The 15202-nt window shown below is 37.8% G+C and overlaps 1 protein-coding gene across 8 annotated transcripts in view; it reads right to left on the bottom strand.

The window, feature by feature from the left end:
• Positions 1–13584: 13584 nt before the first annotated feature.
• Slik (Sterile20-like kinase) overlaps positions 13585–15202 on the bottom strand; it is a 153379-nt gene continuing 151761 nt past the window's right edge. For 6 of the 8 annotated variants that reach the window (XR_010518648.1, XR_010518649.1, XR_010518650.1 and 3 more), the window contains one exon: positions 15048–15137. Coding sequence is in view for 2 of the 8 variants with exons in the window: in XM_065235459.1 (XP_065091531.1) it covers positions 14976–15137 (162 nt within the window). In the remaining 6 variants the exon portion in view is untranslated. Of the gene's footprint in view, positions 15138–15202 lie in introns of all 8 variants that reach the window. The other 2 variants (XM_065235459.1, XM_065235460.1) reach the window with 1 other exon arrangement.

Below are 15202 nucleotides of genomic sequence, written 5' to 3'. Positions count from 1 at the left end.
AATTACGATTCTGACCGACCACCAATCAGGTCAAAACACACAAGGACCGAAATCAAAACGGAAAGGAAATGTCAAAAATGACATTTCTCAGCGAAATATTTCGTATAGGAAATGTTACAAGGTGTGTAAAATATTTCAGCTAACCGAATGCACGGCCAATGAGATCAACCCAAAATTCAATTCAGCTTACTCATAATCGCAAAAAGTGAAGGAACTCAGCGATGACTAAATTTGCCTTATGTTTTCCTGGGTAAAAACACAAAAATCTGCCAGAAAATGAGGAAATTTAACGAAAACTTTACTCAGTCTAGGAGTGGTACCAAAAGACTGAGAGAATCCAATCTTTACTTTTATCTTATTTGGGATTTTTTCCTGAAAAAAACCTGGAAAAATATGAGACAAATTGGGGCTTATTACGGATGTCACTTCACGGTGAAAACTTGTCACTTGTCGTCACGGTGAAGTGATTCCCATTTGATTTGTAAGGCAATCACGGCGCTTATTCTGAGTATCACTTCCTTATCACCGTGTAGTGACACCCGTAATAAGGCCCATTAACTCATCGCTGAGTTCCTGAAGTTTTTATGGGTACAGTGAACTCAAATTTGGGTTGTTCTCATTGGCCGTGTACTTCTTATTGGAAATATACACTCAAAAATATTACAAAACGAATATAGATTAAATTTTATGCATTTTATGGTTTTTCAAAATTTATACATTGGTTCGATTAAAATTTTCGTCAAAATTATACTAAGTCCGAATAACGGAGTGGAATTCGATCAGTGTTTACTAAAATGACAGGAAAAATAACATTTGGATTCTCTTCGCAGCTTCGCGCTTGTGAAGAGCTTTGTTCCGGCGGATTTCAACTGCGCCTGTGATCTGCTGGGCAGCTAGACTGCGTGAGCTCGTGAGCACGAGTTCATCTTAATGCACATCGAAATGGTAAGTATTTTTTAAATAATATTCATAAAAAATAAAATAATTAAAAAACCTTCCTGAGTAATTTTTTATTTTTCTATTTGAAAACAATAATAATTACCATAAATAAAATAAAGAAGCGAAAAAGACATTCTCTCGATTAAACCGTATCTATACATTGTTAGTATATTTCGATTTTATACTATGGCACGCATAAACCATTTTTATACTAAGTTTGCATTCTCTCCATTTATACCGACCTTTGCGTCGGTACGGAGAGTTGCGATTTAGCGTAACTTTTATACTATTTAGATTTCAATATTTTTTGAGTGTAGATGGAAGAACACACGATTACTTCAGCTTCCTCACCGGGTGAGTCGATTGTACTCAATTTCATCTGATGCATTAAACGCTGTCCAGACTGGAGAGTTATAACATGTTATAACGGTTGTCAAATAATTGCAACACAGAAAACACCATCAAGATAGCGCTATAACATGTTATAACTCTGTAGTCTGAACGTAGCATTACCCAAGTAACCATACACTGAACCAAATTGTCCATACATCAATGTATGATTATTGCTTCACTTGAGCCCCATACGGATTATTTTTCTATTTGTGAAAGATTATCATTCTCTGATTCAGCTCTCAAAGCACAGAAGAACTGAATAGCATTAATTCTAAAACAGGATGATTTTCGTTCTGCACGCTGTAAACCATTAGCATGATTATCATCCATTCTTAGGAAGACTTGAAATGAACAAACCGTATGGTTAACATTGAGAAAGATACGGACTCGTCATACAGTTTCAAAATAAATTGTCATGCAACGTTTAAATGAAATATAAGTGCAATCTGAATGAAAAATATATGGAAGCAGAAAGCTTATTTTACTGTTTAAAAATTGTGATCATAACGAAATATATCTCTTCTAAATTGTTGGAACTGTTAATTAATGTTGTAAATGAAACACTTCTGTTTTATAAGCTGAACAATTGTTTTATACATTTATGATAAAACAACCACACTAAATGCTGCACTGGGCCGGCCTCGCCCCTGGCGTCCCCATCGAACAGTGGATTCACCGGTTCGGACTCGTCATCCACGGAATCGAACCCAATCACGTTCTGTAGGAACTTGTGCAATTTACGATGTTGGCTCGGGTTGTTTGTGGCCTCAAAAAGCTGTTTGAAAATGTTGTCCCAAAATCTGCTAAACGAGCTCATCAGCTGGTTGGTCTTGAAGATATCACTGGAAGATAAATTTGTTTTGTTAGAATCGTATTGCTTGAAACAAAGGACTTCCCTCCCAGTAACTTACTGAAGTCTAGGAATTTGAATCAACCAGCGGATGTTGTTTTGATTACACGTTTCTGTCTATGGCCACTTGGCCAGTTTGTAAAACTCCACTCGTTCGACGACTTGCCGTAGTACGAAAGAGGCAGTTCGGCGTTTTGGTACTTGCTTTCCTCAAAGTCGCTGACCACCTCCTCGAGGGGGGGGGGGGCTGGATCGCGAACAATCCACGGGCACTGAAGCATTCGAATCAAACGGGAACGGAACGAGTAGATATTTTTTTGCCACATGAATCCGAAAACTTTTTTCTCGTTCGCTTTTTGGTGACACTCCCCGTGGTATGCGAAAAAACTGTGTACTGCTATTCAAGAGAGACGCAACAAACTGCGAAAAAATGGTAAGGCCAAAACGCAATGGGAGACTGAAACGATAAGAAAATTAATCGTATAACAGTTGTTGTATGATTTTCGTTATGGGGTTCACTTGAATGATTTTAGTTCATTTCTGTTCTTGAATTCATTTATTGTGAATACCTTTCAAAATTTGAACGGTACTTCATTAAGTGGTTGATGTTATTTCCTTTTATGATATGTATGATGAATCATCCCATTTAATGTCAATTATCAGTCAATCGGGTATCTCATATTATTTTCGATGTTAAAGAAATCGGATAGCTCTGAATGATTAATCATGCAATGACGACATGGTAAATTCGCTCAGTGTAGGCACGTTATTTCGCCTTTTTGGCTATATACAGCTGAACAACGGCTATACCAGTGTTTGTAAGTTCTGATGAGGCCCGTATATAGCCAAAAAGGCGAAATAACGTGCCTATGGTTACTTGGGTAGGTTGTCAAAATCTGAGTAAACGAGAAATGTCAATATGAGTAAAAGCCACTCAGTCAGCCAAATCCGGGACTCCAGGAAAAAATGACAGCCGTGTCGGAGCAAACGCTCTAAGAAACGCCGAAATTATTGTATAACACCAGACGAAATGTAAGGTAAGTAGAAATTGGCTCGGTAATAGCATAGAGGTAACTCTAAGACCACTGGGTCCCGAAGAAAATCATTATTATTTTTGGCTCACTCAGTACCAGAACAACGGTCCCAAGCAGTCCCAAGCTATTTCACTCACCCCTGCATGTTCTGCATTAATCCACACACCCCTGATGTTATCTGTCAAACTTTCATAGCGAATCAAAACAAACATAGTGTAGTAATAGAATTTCAACTAGAATAGGGTACGTTAATCGTTTGCTTGGGACCAATAGGCTACTAAAGTGGTGAGCCAATTTAAAATCGTTAGTTTCGTATTGATTGTTGGTAATAGCATGCGGAGACGGTTTTTAGTTGTCTTCAGCTCCAGTTAAATGAATCATTTTTTATCAAAACAAATTTTAAAAAACTTCCCGGCTGAAAATATCACAGAGTTGACTCACTCTGCGCGAGAACGTCGTTTACTCAAAAGTGAGTAAAAGTGTGCCTTTGAGTTTACACAGAAATCTGTAAAATTTTACCGAAATCTCAACAGCTGACCGTTCGCTAAACAGTTTCGCAGATTTCCGGTAATTTTTCACAAATACCTGTGAATTTTTCACAGATATCTGTATATAATTACAGGAAAACTGTAAAATTGTTTACCAAACGTTCAGCAGTTGAGATTTCAGTAAAATTTTAAAGAAATCTGTAAAATAATCTTAGTGTGTACTTCCCGCTGAAATGAGCAAGTTCGACTCAATTTTGAGTTGTTGCGAGTTACCGTGGAGGAAGCACCCTAAAAAATGTGCAACTAAATCTTATAGGAAATGTTCATGCTAGTTTGGAATGTCCTTATTGACGAGTCCACGGATGGATTTGAGTTCACTAACTCGACAAAAAGTGACACAACAGCGGGGCCCTGTTTACTAAAAATGAACACATATGTGGGGCCCTGTTTACTAAAAATGAACACATGAATAATACTCGCGCAACATTTGAAACGGGCCTATCAACTTTTGTACACAAAACTTGTTAAGCCCTTTTCGCCCGACCCGAATACGCCCACGCAAACCAACAACACCATCGGGTAGGAGAAATTCTCCCCTTCCTGATAGTTCTCTTGGTTTACGTAAGCATACTTCGGTTCTCGTGAAAAGGACCTTGCAAGTTGTTTAGAAAAATTGATAATCCGTTTTCAAATGTTATGCGAGCATTATTCATGTGTTCATTTTAAGTAAACAGGGCCCCGCTGTTGTGTCACTTTTTATGCCTCAGAAAAATCCCACCGACCTCGGCTGGGATTGAACCCAGACCCATTGGGGTGAGAAAGAAGTCACGCTTACCACTACACCACCGGGGCCGGCCACATCATCAATATTATTGTCAATAATTCGCCTTGGTGTCAATTAGAGTCGGTGTATAATGAGTCACGCCAAGAGAAAAACAGTTGAACTCGCATCACGGTTTTCGAAAGATTCCCTTTCTTTTCACTTGGCAACAGAGGACTGCTACATCAACTTCAAATGACTTCTAGCGAGCAAAAAAAAGTAGCGCCTGTTGTAAATCATTATATCAGTGATTTTGTCCAATCATCTTAACAAAAAAATAGTAGAAATTCTCATTACTGATCGTTACCAAACGTATCATATGACGATTCAATGTTCACTGCGTGTATATGATCATTTCTTCGATCATATTTTATATTTTATTGCAATACCTTTCGTGGACCTTTCATAGCATCGTAATGTTTGTTTACTTTGCACGATAGGTAGCCGGTTTGACAGTTCAATAGGTAGACTTGGCTTCACTCTTGGCGTGACTCATTATACACCGACTCTAGTGTCAATATATTGAAACGTGTGGGGTTCGCTTTACATGTTTTACTGTAACCAGGTAGACGGCCTTCCAAATTGAGTAGCAATTGTAGCAAATGAGAAATGGGATTCTATGTAGTGGATTGATCAACGAAAATAGGGTACAAGTACACTCAAAAAATAAATCACATTTCCGATGGAAAATATCCAATAGAATTTCACATAACTTTCATGTGATCTCATAATTGGGAATCGCACCACGAAATCACATGAGCCTTATGTGTCCAATCAAGTTTATGTGATTTATCACATACAATTCATGTGATCAGGTGAATGTTATGTGAATTTCAGATAAAAATCATTAAATTTGTTATTGGAAAAATATCATGTGCGTTCCCAATGGAAACTATATGAAAACATTTTTCAGTGTAGGTCTACAACAACACCCTTTGAAACGCCTTTCGTTATAGTACGTTGAGACTACACACACTAAGATTTTTTTTACAGGAGTCAGTATTCTTTTACTGGGTTTTTGAATTGCTGAAAAAGTCGGTAAAAATTCAAATGACCGTTATCGGTAAGGAATTAATGAAATCGACCAATTTTATTTTCTATAATTAAATGGGGTTAACAGAACTAAGTATGCACAAGTTCAGAACAAATTTTCTCATTAATAAATTTCCCACAAATTTTTAAACTTTTACCGAACAGTTCCGCAATTCAAAAACTCAGTAAAACCGTACTGACTCGATTAGTGTGCAGAGTTATAACATGTTATAGCGCTATCTTGATGGTGGTTTCTGGGTTGCAATTATTTGGCAACCGTTATAACATGTTATAACTGCTCAGTCTGGACTGCGCTTTAAACGCTGTCCAGACTGGAGAGTTATAACATGTTATAACGGTTGTCAAATAATTGCAACACATAAACCACCATCAAGATAGCGCTATAACATGTTACAACTCTGTAGTCTGAACGTACTATTATAGTCGCTATATTAATAGCTTAATAGTCTGGCGGTTAGAATTTCGATGTATCAAAAAGCGGAACCAATTCAATATATTGTAGACCAACAATTGAAAAGGTACTACATATCAAATTTAAAAACAAAACGTTGATTATTCTTTCCAAATTCCAATCGAACGCAAACTACCAGCATCATCGGATAGGGGAAACTTTCCTCAACCTAAAGATGGTGTTACTTTGCGTAGGCGAGCCTTGAGTCGTCAGAAAAGGGTTTCCGAAGTTTTGATCGCAATAGCAGATGTGCTCTTTTCTATTGTTGGTCGTGATTTGCTCGATTGGTTCCGCTTTTTTACAGCTCAATTGTAGAGTCGGTGTATAATGAGTCACGCCAAGAGAAAAACAGTTGAACTCGCATCACGGTTTTCGAAGGATTCCCTTTCTTTTCACTTGGCAACAGAGGACTTCTACATCAACTTCAAATGACTTCTAGCTAGAACAAAAAATTGCGGCTGTAGTGAATCATTATATCAGTGATTTTGTCAAATTATCTTATCAAACAATAGTAGAAATTCTCATTACTGATCATTAGCAAACGTATCCCATGACAATTTAATGCTCACTGTGTGTTTATGATCATTTCTTCAATTTTATTTTATATTTTATTGCAATACCTTTCGTGGACCTTTCATAGCATCGTAATGTTTGTTCACTTTGCACGATAGGTAGCCGGTTTGACAGTTCAATAGGTAGACTTGGCTTCACTCTTGGCGTGACTCATTATACACCGACTCTACTCAATTGATTCACGAGATTCTATCCGCCAGACTATGAATATAGCGACTATACTTTCGCTGTATCCAGCTTTCCATGCTCGGTAATGGCGGCTTGTTTGTATGAATAAATGTATCCTTCACTGTGCTTTTTGACACTAACTGGAGGGCGTATGTTGTTCCATTTTCTTCTGTTCCTGGGAGAGGGAAAGGGAAGGGGTTGAAATTCGAACATCCAGATAGTGTCAAAAAGCACAGTGAAGGATACATTTATTCATACAAACAGGCCGCCATTACCGAGCATGGAAAGCTGGATTGTTCATATCAACATGTATCAACCCTGTAGTGTATGTGATATGGTTGATATAAAATAAAAATTAATTTTGTTTAATTTCGTGTGAAGTTGACAAAGTGCATTTGGCAACACTGGGATTCAACACACATACACCGAAAAAAGTTTTCATGTAGCTTCCATTGGAAACGCACATCCCAACAAACAATTGTAGCTGCAGCTTAGCTTATACACGCAAAAATTAGCTGCATAAGGCAAGTTTTGGCTGCATAAGCTAATCTGCAGCTAAAATTGTTTGTTGGGATGATTTTCATCCATAATCAAAATTAATGGAATTCATCTGAATTACACAAAACATTTATGCAATCACATTAATTGTATGTGATTTTTCATATGAATTTCATCGACCTCATAATATTCATGTGATTTTGTGGTGGGATTTGCTGTTATGTGATCACAGAAAAGCTATGTGAAATTCACATGGATTTCATCCATTAGATATGTGATAAATTTTTTGAGTGTAACATAACTAGACGATTCATACGCGCCGAGAGCAGTTGAGTATGAGCTTCGGAAAGCTCCGAATACACAAATGTGACTCGTGTCATGGAAAACGAGGATCGGCTTCGAGACGACATCAGACATCAGACGAGGGAGATAGAATAAATCGACAGTGAGCATTCATAAGGGCGTATACGCGATGATCGATTCTCTTCATCGATTTTCTCTTTTCTTAATAACTCGCTAGATTTAACGTTTGTCGGTGCGTTTGTTGTTGCTTTTGAAAGCCAATACAACCTATTACAACTCTACATTGAACAAATTCTACAAAATTGTTTCGCTTAGCTGTAGCAATGCAAAGAGAAAAACGATGAAGAGAATCGATCTTCGCGTATACGCCCTTATGCATGCTCACTGTCGAAATGATTGTTATGATGCTCTGGGATAGAAGAGTGCAAAAGGATGGATGACTGGTTCAGGCTGGCTCGTCTCGAATTCTTGTGTCTAATTCGCCTTGACACCAGTCCTGAAGTGACGTTTCTTCACACACATTTTGACAGTTCCTTATGGGGTTTTGCGTTAGACTGACAGTTACATATGAGATTTCTCCATAGGAGTAAAGAGTTACAGAGCTCTCGTCAACGCCAATTTTAAAGCGGATGGACGTAACTGAACAACGCGGGATGGTTTGGTGGCTGGCGTCGTTCCAGTGACAAAAGATCGAGACTTGCAACCTCGATCTGAGTTCACGACAAACCCCAATGGTTGAACCATTCAACAAATGGTTGGATGATACCCTGAACACGTCGTTAAGCAAAATAACCATACACATTTTATTAGGGTAGTGATATAACATGTTATAACCATAGAGGTAACTCTAAGACCACTGGGTCCCGAAGAAAATCATTATTATTTTTGGCTCACTCAGTACCAGAACAACGGTCCCAAGCAGTCCCAAGCTATTTCACTCACCCCTGCATGTTCTGCATTAATCCACACACCCCTGATGTTATCTGTCGAACTTTCATAGCGAATCAAAACAAACATAGTGTAGTAATAGAATTTCAACTAGAATAGGGTACGTTAATCGTTTGCTTGGGACCAATAGGCTACTAAAGTGGTGAGCCAATTTAAAATCGTTAGTTTCGTATTGATTGTTGTTATAACTCTGTAGTAGGTTCAGACTACAGAGTTATAACAACAATCAATACGAAAGTAACGATTTTAAATTGGCTCACCACTTTAGTAGCCTATTGGTCCCAAGTAAACGATTAACGTACCCTATTCTAGTTGAAATTCTAGTACTACGCAATGTTTGTTTTGATTCGTTATGAAAGTTTGACAGATAAAATGAGGGGTTATTGGTTTTTCCTATGTTTCGAGGGGTGAATCGATTAGCTTGGGACCGAAGAGAGTACCAGAGCTGAGCCAAAAAGTTGAGCACGTTATTTCGGGACCTTCTAGTCTTAGAGTTACCTCTGGTACTCTCTTCGGTCCCAAACTAATCGATTCACCCCTCGAAACATAGGAAAAACCTGGGTACTGCGAACACAGCCGTTTTTGTTTTGCAAGTCAGCAGGAAACAACTTGAAAATTTTCCTATATCACAAATTGTTTTGCTAATGCACTGCTCACAATTTGCCTATACATGCTGTCGAAAGTTCACCCTTTGCTCCATAAATAACGTGTACATGGTGTTGGGAGTGCACCTACCCACATGACTCTTATAAAGTTTGTTTTGCATTCTTTCTTCAGCAGTTCGTGCAGGTTCGTTCGTTCGTTAAATTGTTTACATCCGAGTATTTGAGCAAGTTCTTTGTTGAAGAATATTAGTAAAAAAATGCCGAAATGACAATATTTTCAACATTGACCACAATACCATAGAGGTAACTCTAAGACCACTGGGTCCCGAAGAAAATCATTATTATTTTTGGCTCACTCAGTACCAGAACAACGGTCCCAAGCAGTCCCAAGCTATTTCACTCACCCCTGCATGTTCTGCATTAATCCACACACCCCTGATGTTATCTGTCAAACTTTCATAGCGAATCAAAACAAACATAGTGTAGTAATAGAATTTCAACTAGAATAGGGTACGTTAATCGTTTGCTTGGGACCAATAGGCTACTAAAGTGGTGAGCCAATTTAAAATCGTTAGTTTCGTATTGATTGTTGACAATACATTCTCTGCCGACGGGGATTGTATGAGAAAAGTATCACTTTTAGCAGCTCTAGATCGTTGGATTCTTTTTGACAGCACCAGTTGGATTCTTTTTGACAACCATTTCGTGTTTCTCCGCACCACTCAGGGAAAAACCAATAACCCCTCATTTTATCTGTCAAACTTTCATAGCGAATCAAAACAAACATTGCGTAGTACTAGAATTTCGACTAGAATAGGGTACGTTAATCGTTTGCTTGGGACCAATAGGCTACTAAAGTGGTGAGCCAATTTAAAATCGTTAGTTTCGTATTGATTGTTGGCGCTACTGTGTCTGTCGCTCGTATTCAGGAAAAGTTGCCAGTTTTCTTGATATGTTGTCTTCGGTTTTAGACTAACTGCACAATGCACAATGAGAAATTAAAATAAAAAGGCATGTAATTCAATATCTCAAAACGCCGCTGGATATGATGGGATATTTAAACTTCAAAAGTTAGCTTTTTTGACTGTCCTTCATAATCGTTTTTTATCAAATTGAAAATAATATTATAATTAAATCATAAATATTAACCATTTAATGATAAAATAGGGGTCTTCGAGGACAAAACCCACTTAAATCCCAACTTCCCGTATTTTTACCAGAATTAAACCTCTTTTATTCGATTCCTCGAGATTTTTTCCGTTTAGAAATGATATGATTTATTCAGTTTGCATATAAAAACCCAACCAAAAAAGTATTATTTTCACATATTTTTATTGTTTTTACTGAAAATGGTACTGCTGAACCATAAGAATTTTAATTTCGATTTGATACCTACGATTATGAAGGACAATCTTAGCTTTGAAATGAAACTGGTTTTATTAAAATCGATTGATATTTCATTTAGTAATCGACTGTAACACAATTTTAAGAACTAAACATTAGGGTAATTCCTTAGCTTAATAATATTCACACACAAATCTGGAAATTCAACCACAACATCTAACTAACTACTTGATGTTGTATAAGGTATTTTGAGAAGCTTTTATTCGTCTTACATGAGTTGTAACAGAGCTTAGCTTATTCGATCAAATTTTTGATTGTTCAGCGTTTATTAGACATCACTGCTTCCCTAAAAAGCGATGCGGGTATACGCTCGGACTGTCAGTCAGTTGAAGTAACGTTTAAGTAGAAACTACCATACATTTATTACACGATTATTCAATTGCGGGAAAATTATTCCGAAAATAAGAACGGTAAGATAGGGTTTGTGGTTATTTCTTTGGTGATTGTTTTCATTTTTCAGACTAGCAATGCACCATAATCGCATATCAGTCCCATATGGATAGGAAATCAAACAAAGATGGGACTGATATACGATTATGTGTAGTATATTAGAAAATGTATTACATGCATGTCGTTGCATGGGATTCGAACCATGTACCTTCCGATCATCAGTCGCTTGCCTTGCCTCCCGATCTCATAAAGGGATTCCGTTAAGAGGTTCAACATAATTAGAAGAAGTAAATATTATTTTCCAGAAATTAAATATCATAAAATAGTAGCACGGATCAGTTAAAGCTTATTTAGTAGTGGTGAAATATTTAAAAAAAAAATATCGTAATTACACGTACAGCGGAAAACAATTAAAGTTTTGAGGTTGTTTTGAGCATGAGCATGAGCATGATTGACCGCCCACGATTGCTACTCTGTTATTGCCAGATCAGCTGTAATTACACAGAGAACCAATAGACGATGCTTGGGACTAGCAATCATCCTCAATGTGTAAAAACTGGTGATCTCGAATTAAGCAATACCAGCGCCAGCAGCGCCTGAACGCAGGTCAAGAAAGGAATGGGTAGGAATGTGTTGACGTGACACTCGCTTTGATGGAAGCCGAGGAGTCCTCTGCACTTCCACGAGGAATCACAGGGATGTTGGGTAAGAGGGTTGGGTTAGCAGCAGGGTTCGTTTTGGTGAACGATAAGCTGAATTGATGTCCTAACGATCGTATAACGCGAAGGAGCTTGGGATTGAACCCACGGTCTTCTGCTCAGTAAGCAAAAACGTTTGCCACTAGGCAGACGAGCTCCTTTTTAATCATTGACGAATCTTGAATGTGGATGGGCTTGAGATTAGACTCATGATGTTCTGCTCAGTAAGCAAAAACGGTAGCTCTAAGGCCACCGAGCCTCTCATATCACATTATAGCGGTACTCAAGTTTTTATAACTATTCAAACCCGGCACCGACGACAACGAAAAGTTTTACAAAATACACGATAAACAAGCGATCTTACCATGCATTTTTAATATGAAAGGATCTGGGACCGCGTTTTTCTCCTGAGTAAGCAAGCCACTGCAACCGACGATCTTTGAAATCCTAAAACTAAAAGCTACGAAAGAGTACTTAGGCCTTCAAGATCCACTTTCACGCGACGTTCAATGTTTCGATTTTCTCTTTACGCATGGTTCAGACAATCATAACAAGCTATGACCGACGTGACGATTGTTTAAGACCTGGTTAAACACAGACATGGAAAATCATTTGCATTCATTTCGTGCATTCATTTCGTGCATTCATTTACATTCACTTGTCCCTTCCTTTTTTCATCAACAAAATTCCACAAAATGAAGTTTTGAGTTTTTGTAGGTTTTGTTATTAGCTACAACTTTTGTTAACAACTCAAATCCGTATCTCTTATGTATAACGAACCAGAGCGAACAGAAGCCACTACTGTTTTTCAGTGAATGTATTTTACATTCACTGAAAAACAGTAACAAATTCTGCCCGTTCTAGTTCGTGGTGCATAAGAGATACAGATTTGAGTTATGACCAAAACTTGTAGCTTATAACAAAACCTACAAAAGCTCTTTACATCATTTCGCGGAATGCTGTTGATGAAAAAAGTTAAAGGCAAATGAATGTAAATGAATGCATGAAATGAATGTAAATGATTTTCCATGCCTGGTTAAACAAGCTATTCAAATGAAATTACGTTCTCGAATTTCACTTGGAATGTAATGAACAACAGAAATACGCGATAATTCATATTTTCAGCGGTTGATGTTTAATTTTAAATACACTAACGGTACTGCCTACGACTAGGACGGCGATTACAACAGCGACTACGACGGAGCCTACGACAACGACAACAGAGAATTTGTAACTTACCATTTGTCTAGGATAAACAACTTTGCACGGCACCTCCACTGGTTCTTCATGTCCGCTATCTGTCACTGTTTGCAAAATATCGAATAGCAATTACCTTTGTTGTAATACTTCCTGTATTGCCATGGTGATCTGGGAGGAGGTTCGCATCTAGTGCTTTCCCCAGGAATCGTTCACGGCCACCAGCTACCGCCCGTCCAGTCTTGGGCGTATCCAGCGAGACATCCTTCAGCTTACTCACAATATCCGTCACCCGTGCAAAGAAACGGGAATGCACGAATTTCACCACACCCAACTGCGAAACACGTTCAGAAGCACTTATGGTACACTTTCGTTCGAAAACACTTAATTTTTTCAAAAATAGTTGCGAGTGAACCAACATCATAAACTAAAATTAAAATTCAGTTTTGAGGTTGTTTTTAAAAGAAGAGAATTCCCATATTTCGAAAATCGCTTATTTGGATCATACATCATACATACTGTGTAGTAATTTTTATCAATTTATGTATAATATTGAAGAACCCACCACCCCCTTTACTCTTTAATATGTACTGTCAAGCTACTGTGTAGACCCTAGAACAGGAAGGAAAAACACTACTCAAGTTCGAGCCATTTTAAATTAGACAGGACCCACGCAAGCAAATGTCAGGGACGACTTAAACAGTTGTAATTTGTTATGTAGAGGTACCATTGTAGAAATTTCGGACAGAATACGAACAATGAACGAGCAAAATACTGAATAAAAATATTTTTTTTATTTCATTATCTATGTATATGTATACTGTTATATATTCTTATCAACTTTCCATTCCTATATACTTCCATCATCAGTTGCATCAATTTGATCATCTAATATAATGTCTCTCAATCTATCATTAAGTCTGTCTCTCGTAAATGTTACCAAACAAAATGGTTCGATTTGATCAGCTGTTGATTAGTTTGAATTTCCATTTCGTGTTTATTTTTTTAATGATTGCGAAAATGATTCAAATTTTTTTTTATTTGCTCTAATCTGTGGTAGCAATGAATCTAGAAACGGGTTTCTATTGTTGCTAATCAAAATATATACAGTTCACGAGGGTGTTGTGTTTGTGTGGGTTTTAGTTTAAAGGTAATCAAATCGTAACTATAACTAAATCATTTTCAACGCATAACCGATTGAGCCGAAACCGGTTTTGTTGGAAGATTGCAATTAAAGGAAATTCGCCTCTTGAGCCACGCGAAAAACTACTTGCACGGAAGTATCGTTTTGTAATACGTATTCTGGAAAGGACGATTTAGCTAGACCAAGAAGTCGTTCAATAATGGCATTTTTATTTTAGTTCAATCATAAAGAATTGAAAGAAGCAACGTGTACAAATTGTGTGTAGACAACACAAAAGACGAGTTAAAATCCAAACTATGATCACTGTTAAAATAATGTTTATTATATAAAACGAAAATCTAAAACATAGTAAAGGAAAATACATATGTACAAATGCAACGGAAATAGCATTATTCGGTAGGCTAAAAATGGGCGGCTATATCCTAAATGCTGCGCGTTTAAAGAATGCTATTTTGAAGAGGCGTTTGAAGACTTGGCATTTCTTGGTTTGATTGGAAGATATTGCGGTTATTTGTTATGTGTAATAAATATTTAAAACACAATTAATTGGCAAAATGTAGCAAATTTGCTTATATTGATTCCACCGGGAAATTTTAGCAGAATGTTTTAGCTAAAATCTAGTTACTGCTTGATTTGAGTAACGTATAAATTAGGTTTTGGTTAAGTAGATCCTAACGTATCGCAACTTTGAACTTAACACTAGGGGGAAAAACAAAACCACATATGTGCAATCGATTAACGAACTTTTGTATAGCTGCACTTGATCCGTTTTGACACATTAATTTCTACCGTTCTGCTCCAGCATCCAACCGATCACAAGATGTCGGCTTTAATTGCACAAGGTGCTTCATTCGTATGATAGATTGCTTATCTCACTGATTTCCTCCACACTTCGCCTATCTATACAGTTTTCCTCTGTGGGAAATAATGAACTATCTTCCTGAACACTGACCGATTACCTCGCCTCACCGCTTGAGGCGACTGTTGACACTGGTGCTACAGCCGCCGTTCCCCCTCTGTCATGCTCCCAGACCGTCCGAGTAGGAGGAAATACTGCTGCGGGTTGAGCCAATCTGCAGCAGATCGTGTGCCTGCGGAGACTGCGGTGGCATCGGTACCACACTGTTGCCGTACAGTTGTTCCATTTCCTCGTGCTGCTGGGCAAATGTTTCCTCCAGGCGCTGGGTGGGAAGGAAAGAGGGAAAGAAATTTGAAATGGAAGGTCAATTCTACTTAATCCTAGACT

The sequence above is a fragment of the Ochlerotatus camptorhynchus genome, unplaced genomic scaffold (assembly GCF_037179485.1).
Source record: "Ochlerotatus camptorhynchus isolate MF236.1 unplaced genomic scaffold, CSIRO-AGI_Acam_v1.1 ptg000491l, whole genome shotgun sequence".
Classification (NCBI taxonomy): Eukaryota; Metazoa; Arthropoda; class Insecta; order Diptera; family Culicidae; genus Ochlerotatus; species Ochlerotatus camptorhynchus.
Note: the sequence above shows the minus strand (reverse complement) of the source record. Positions and strands in the feature narration are given on the sequence as shown.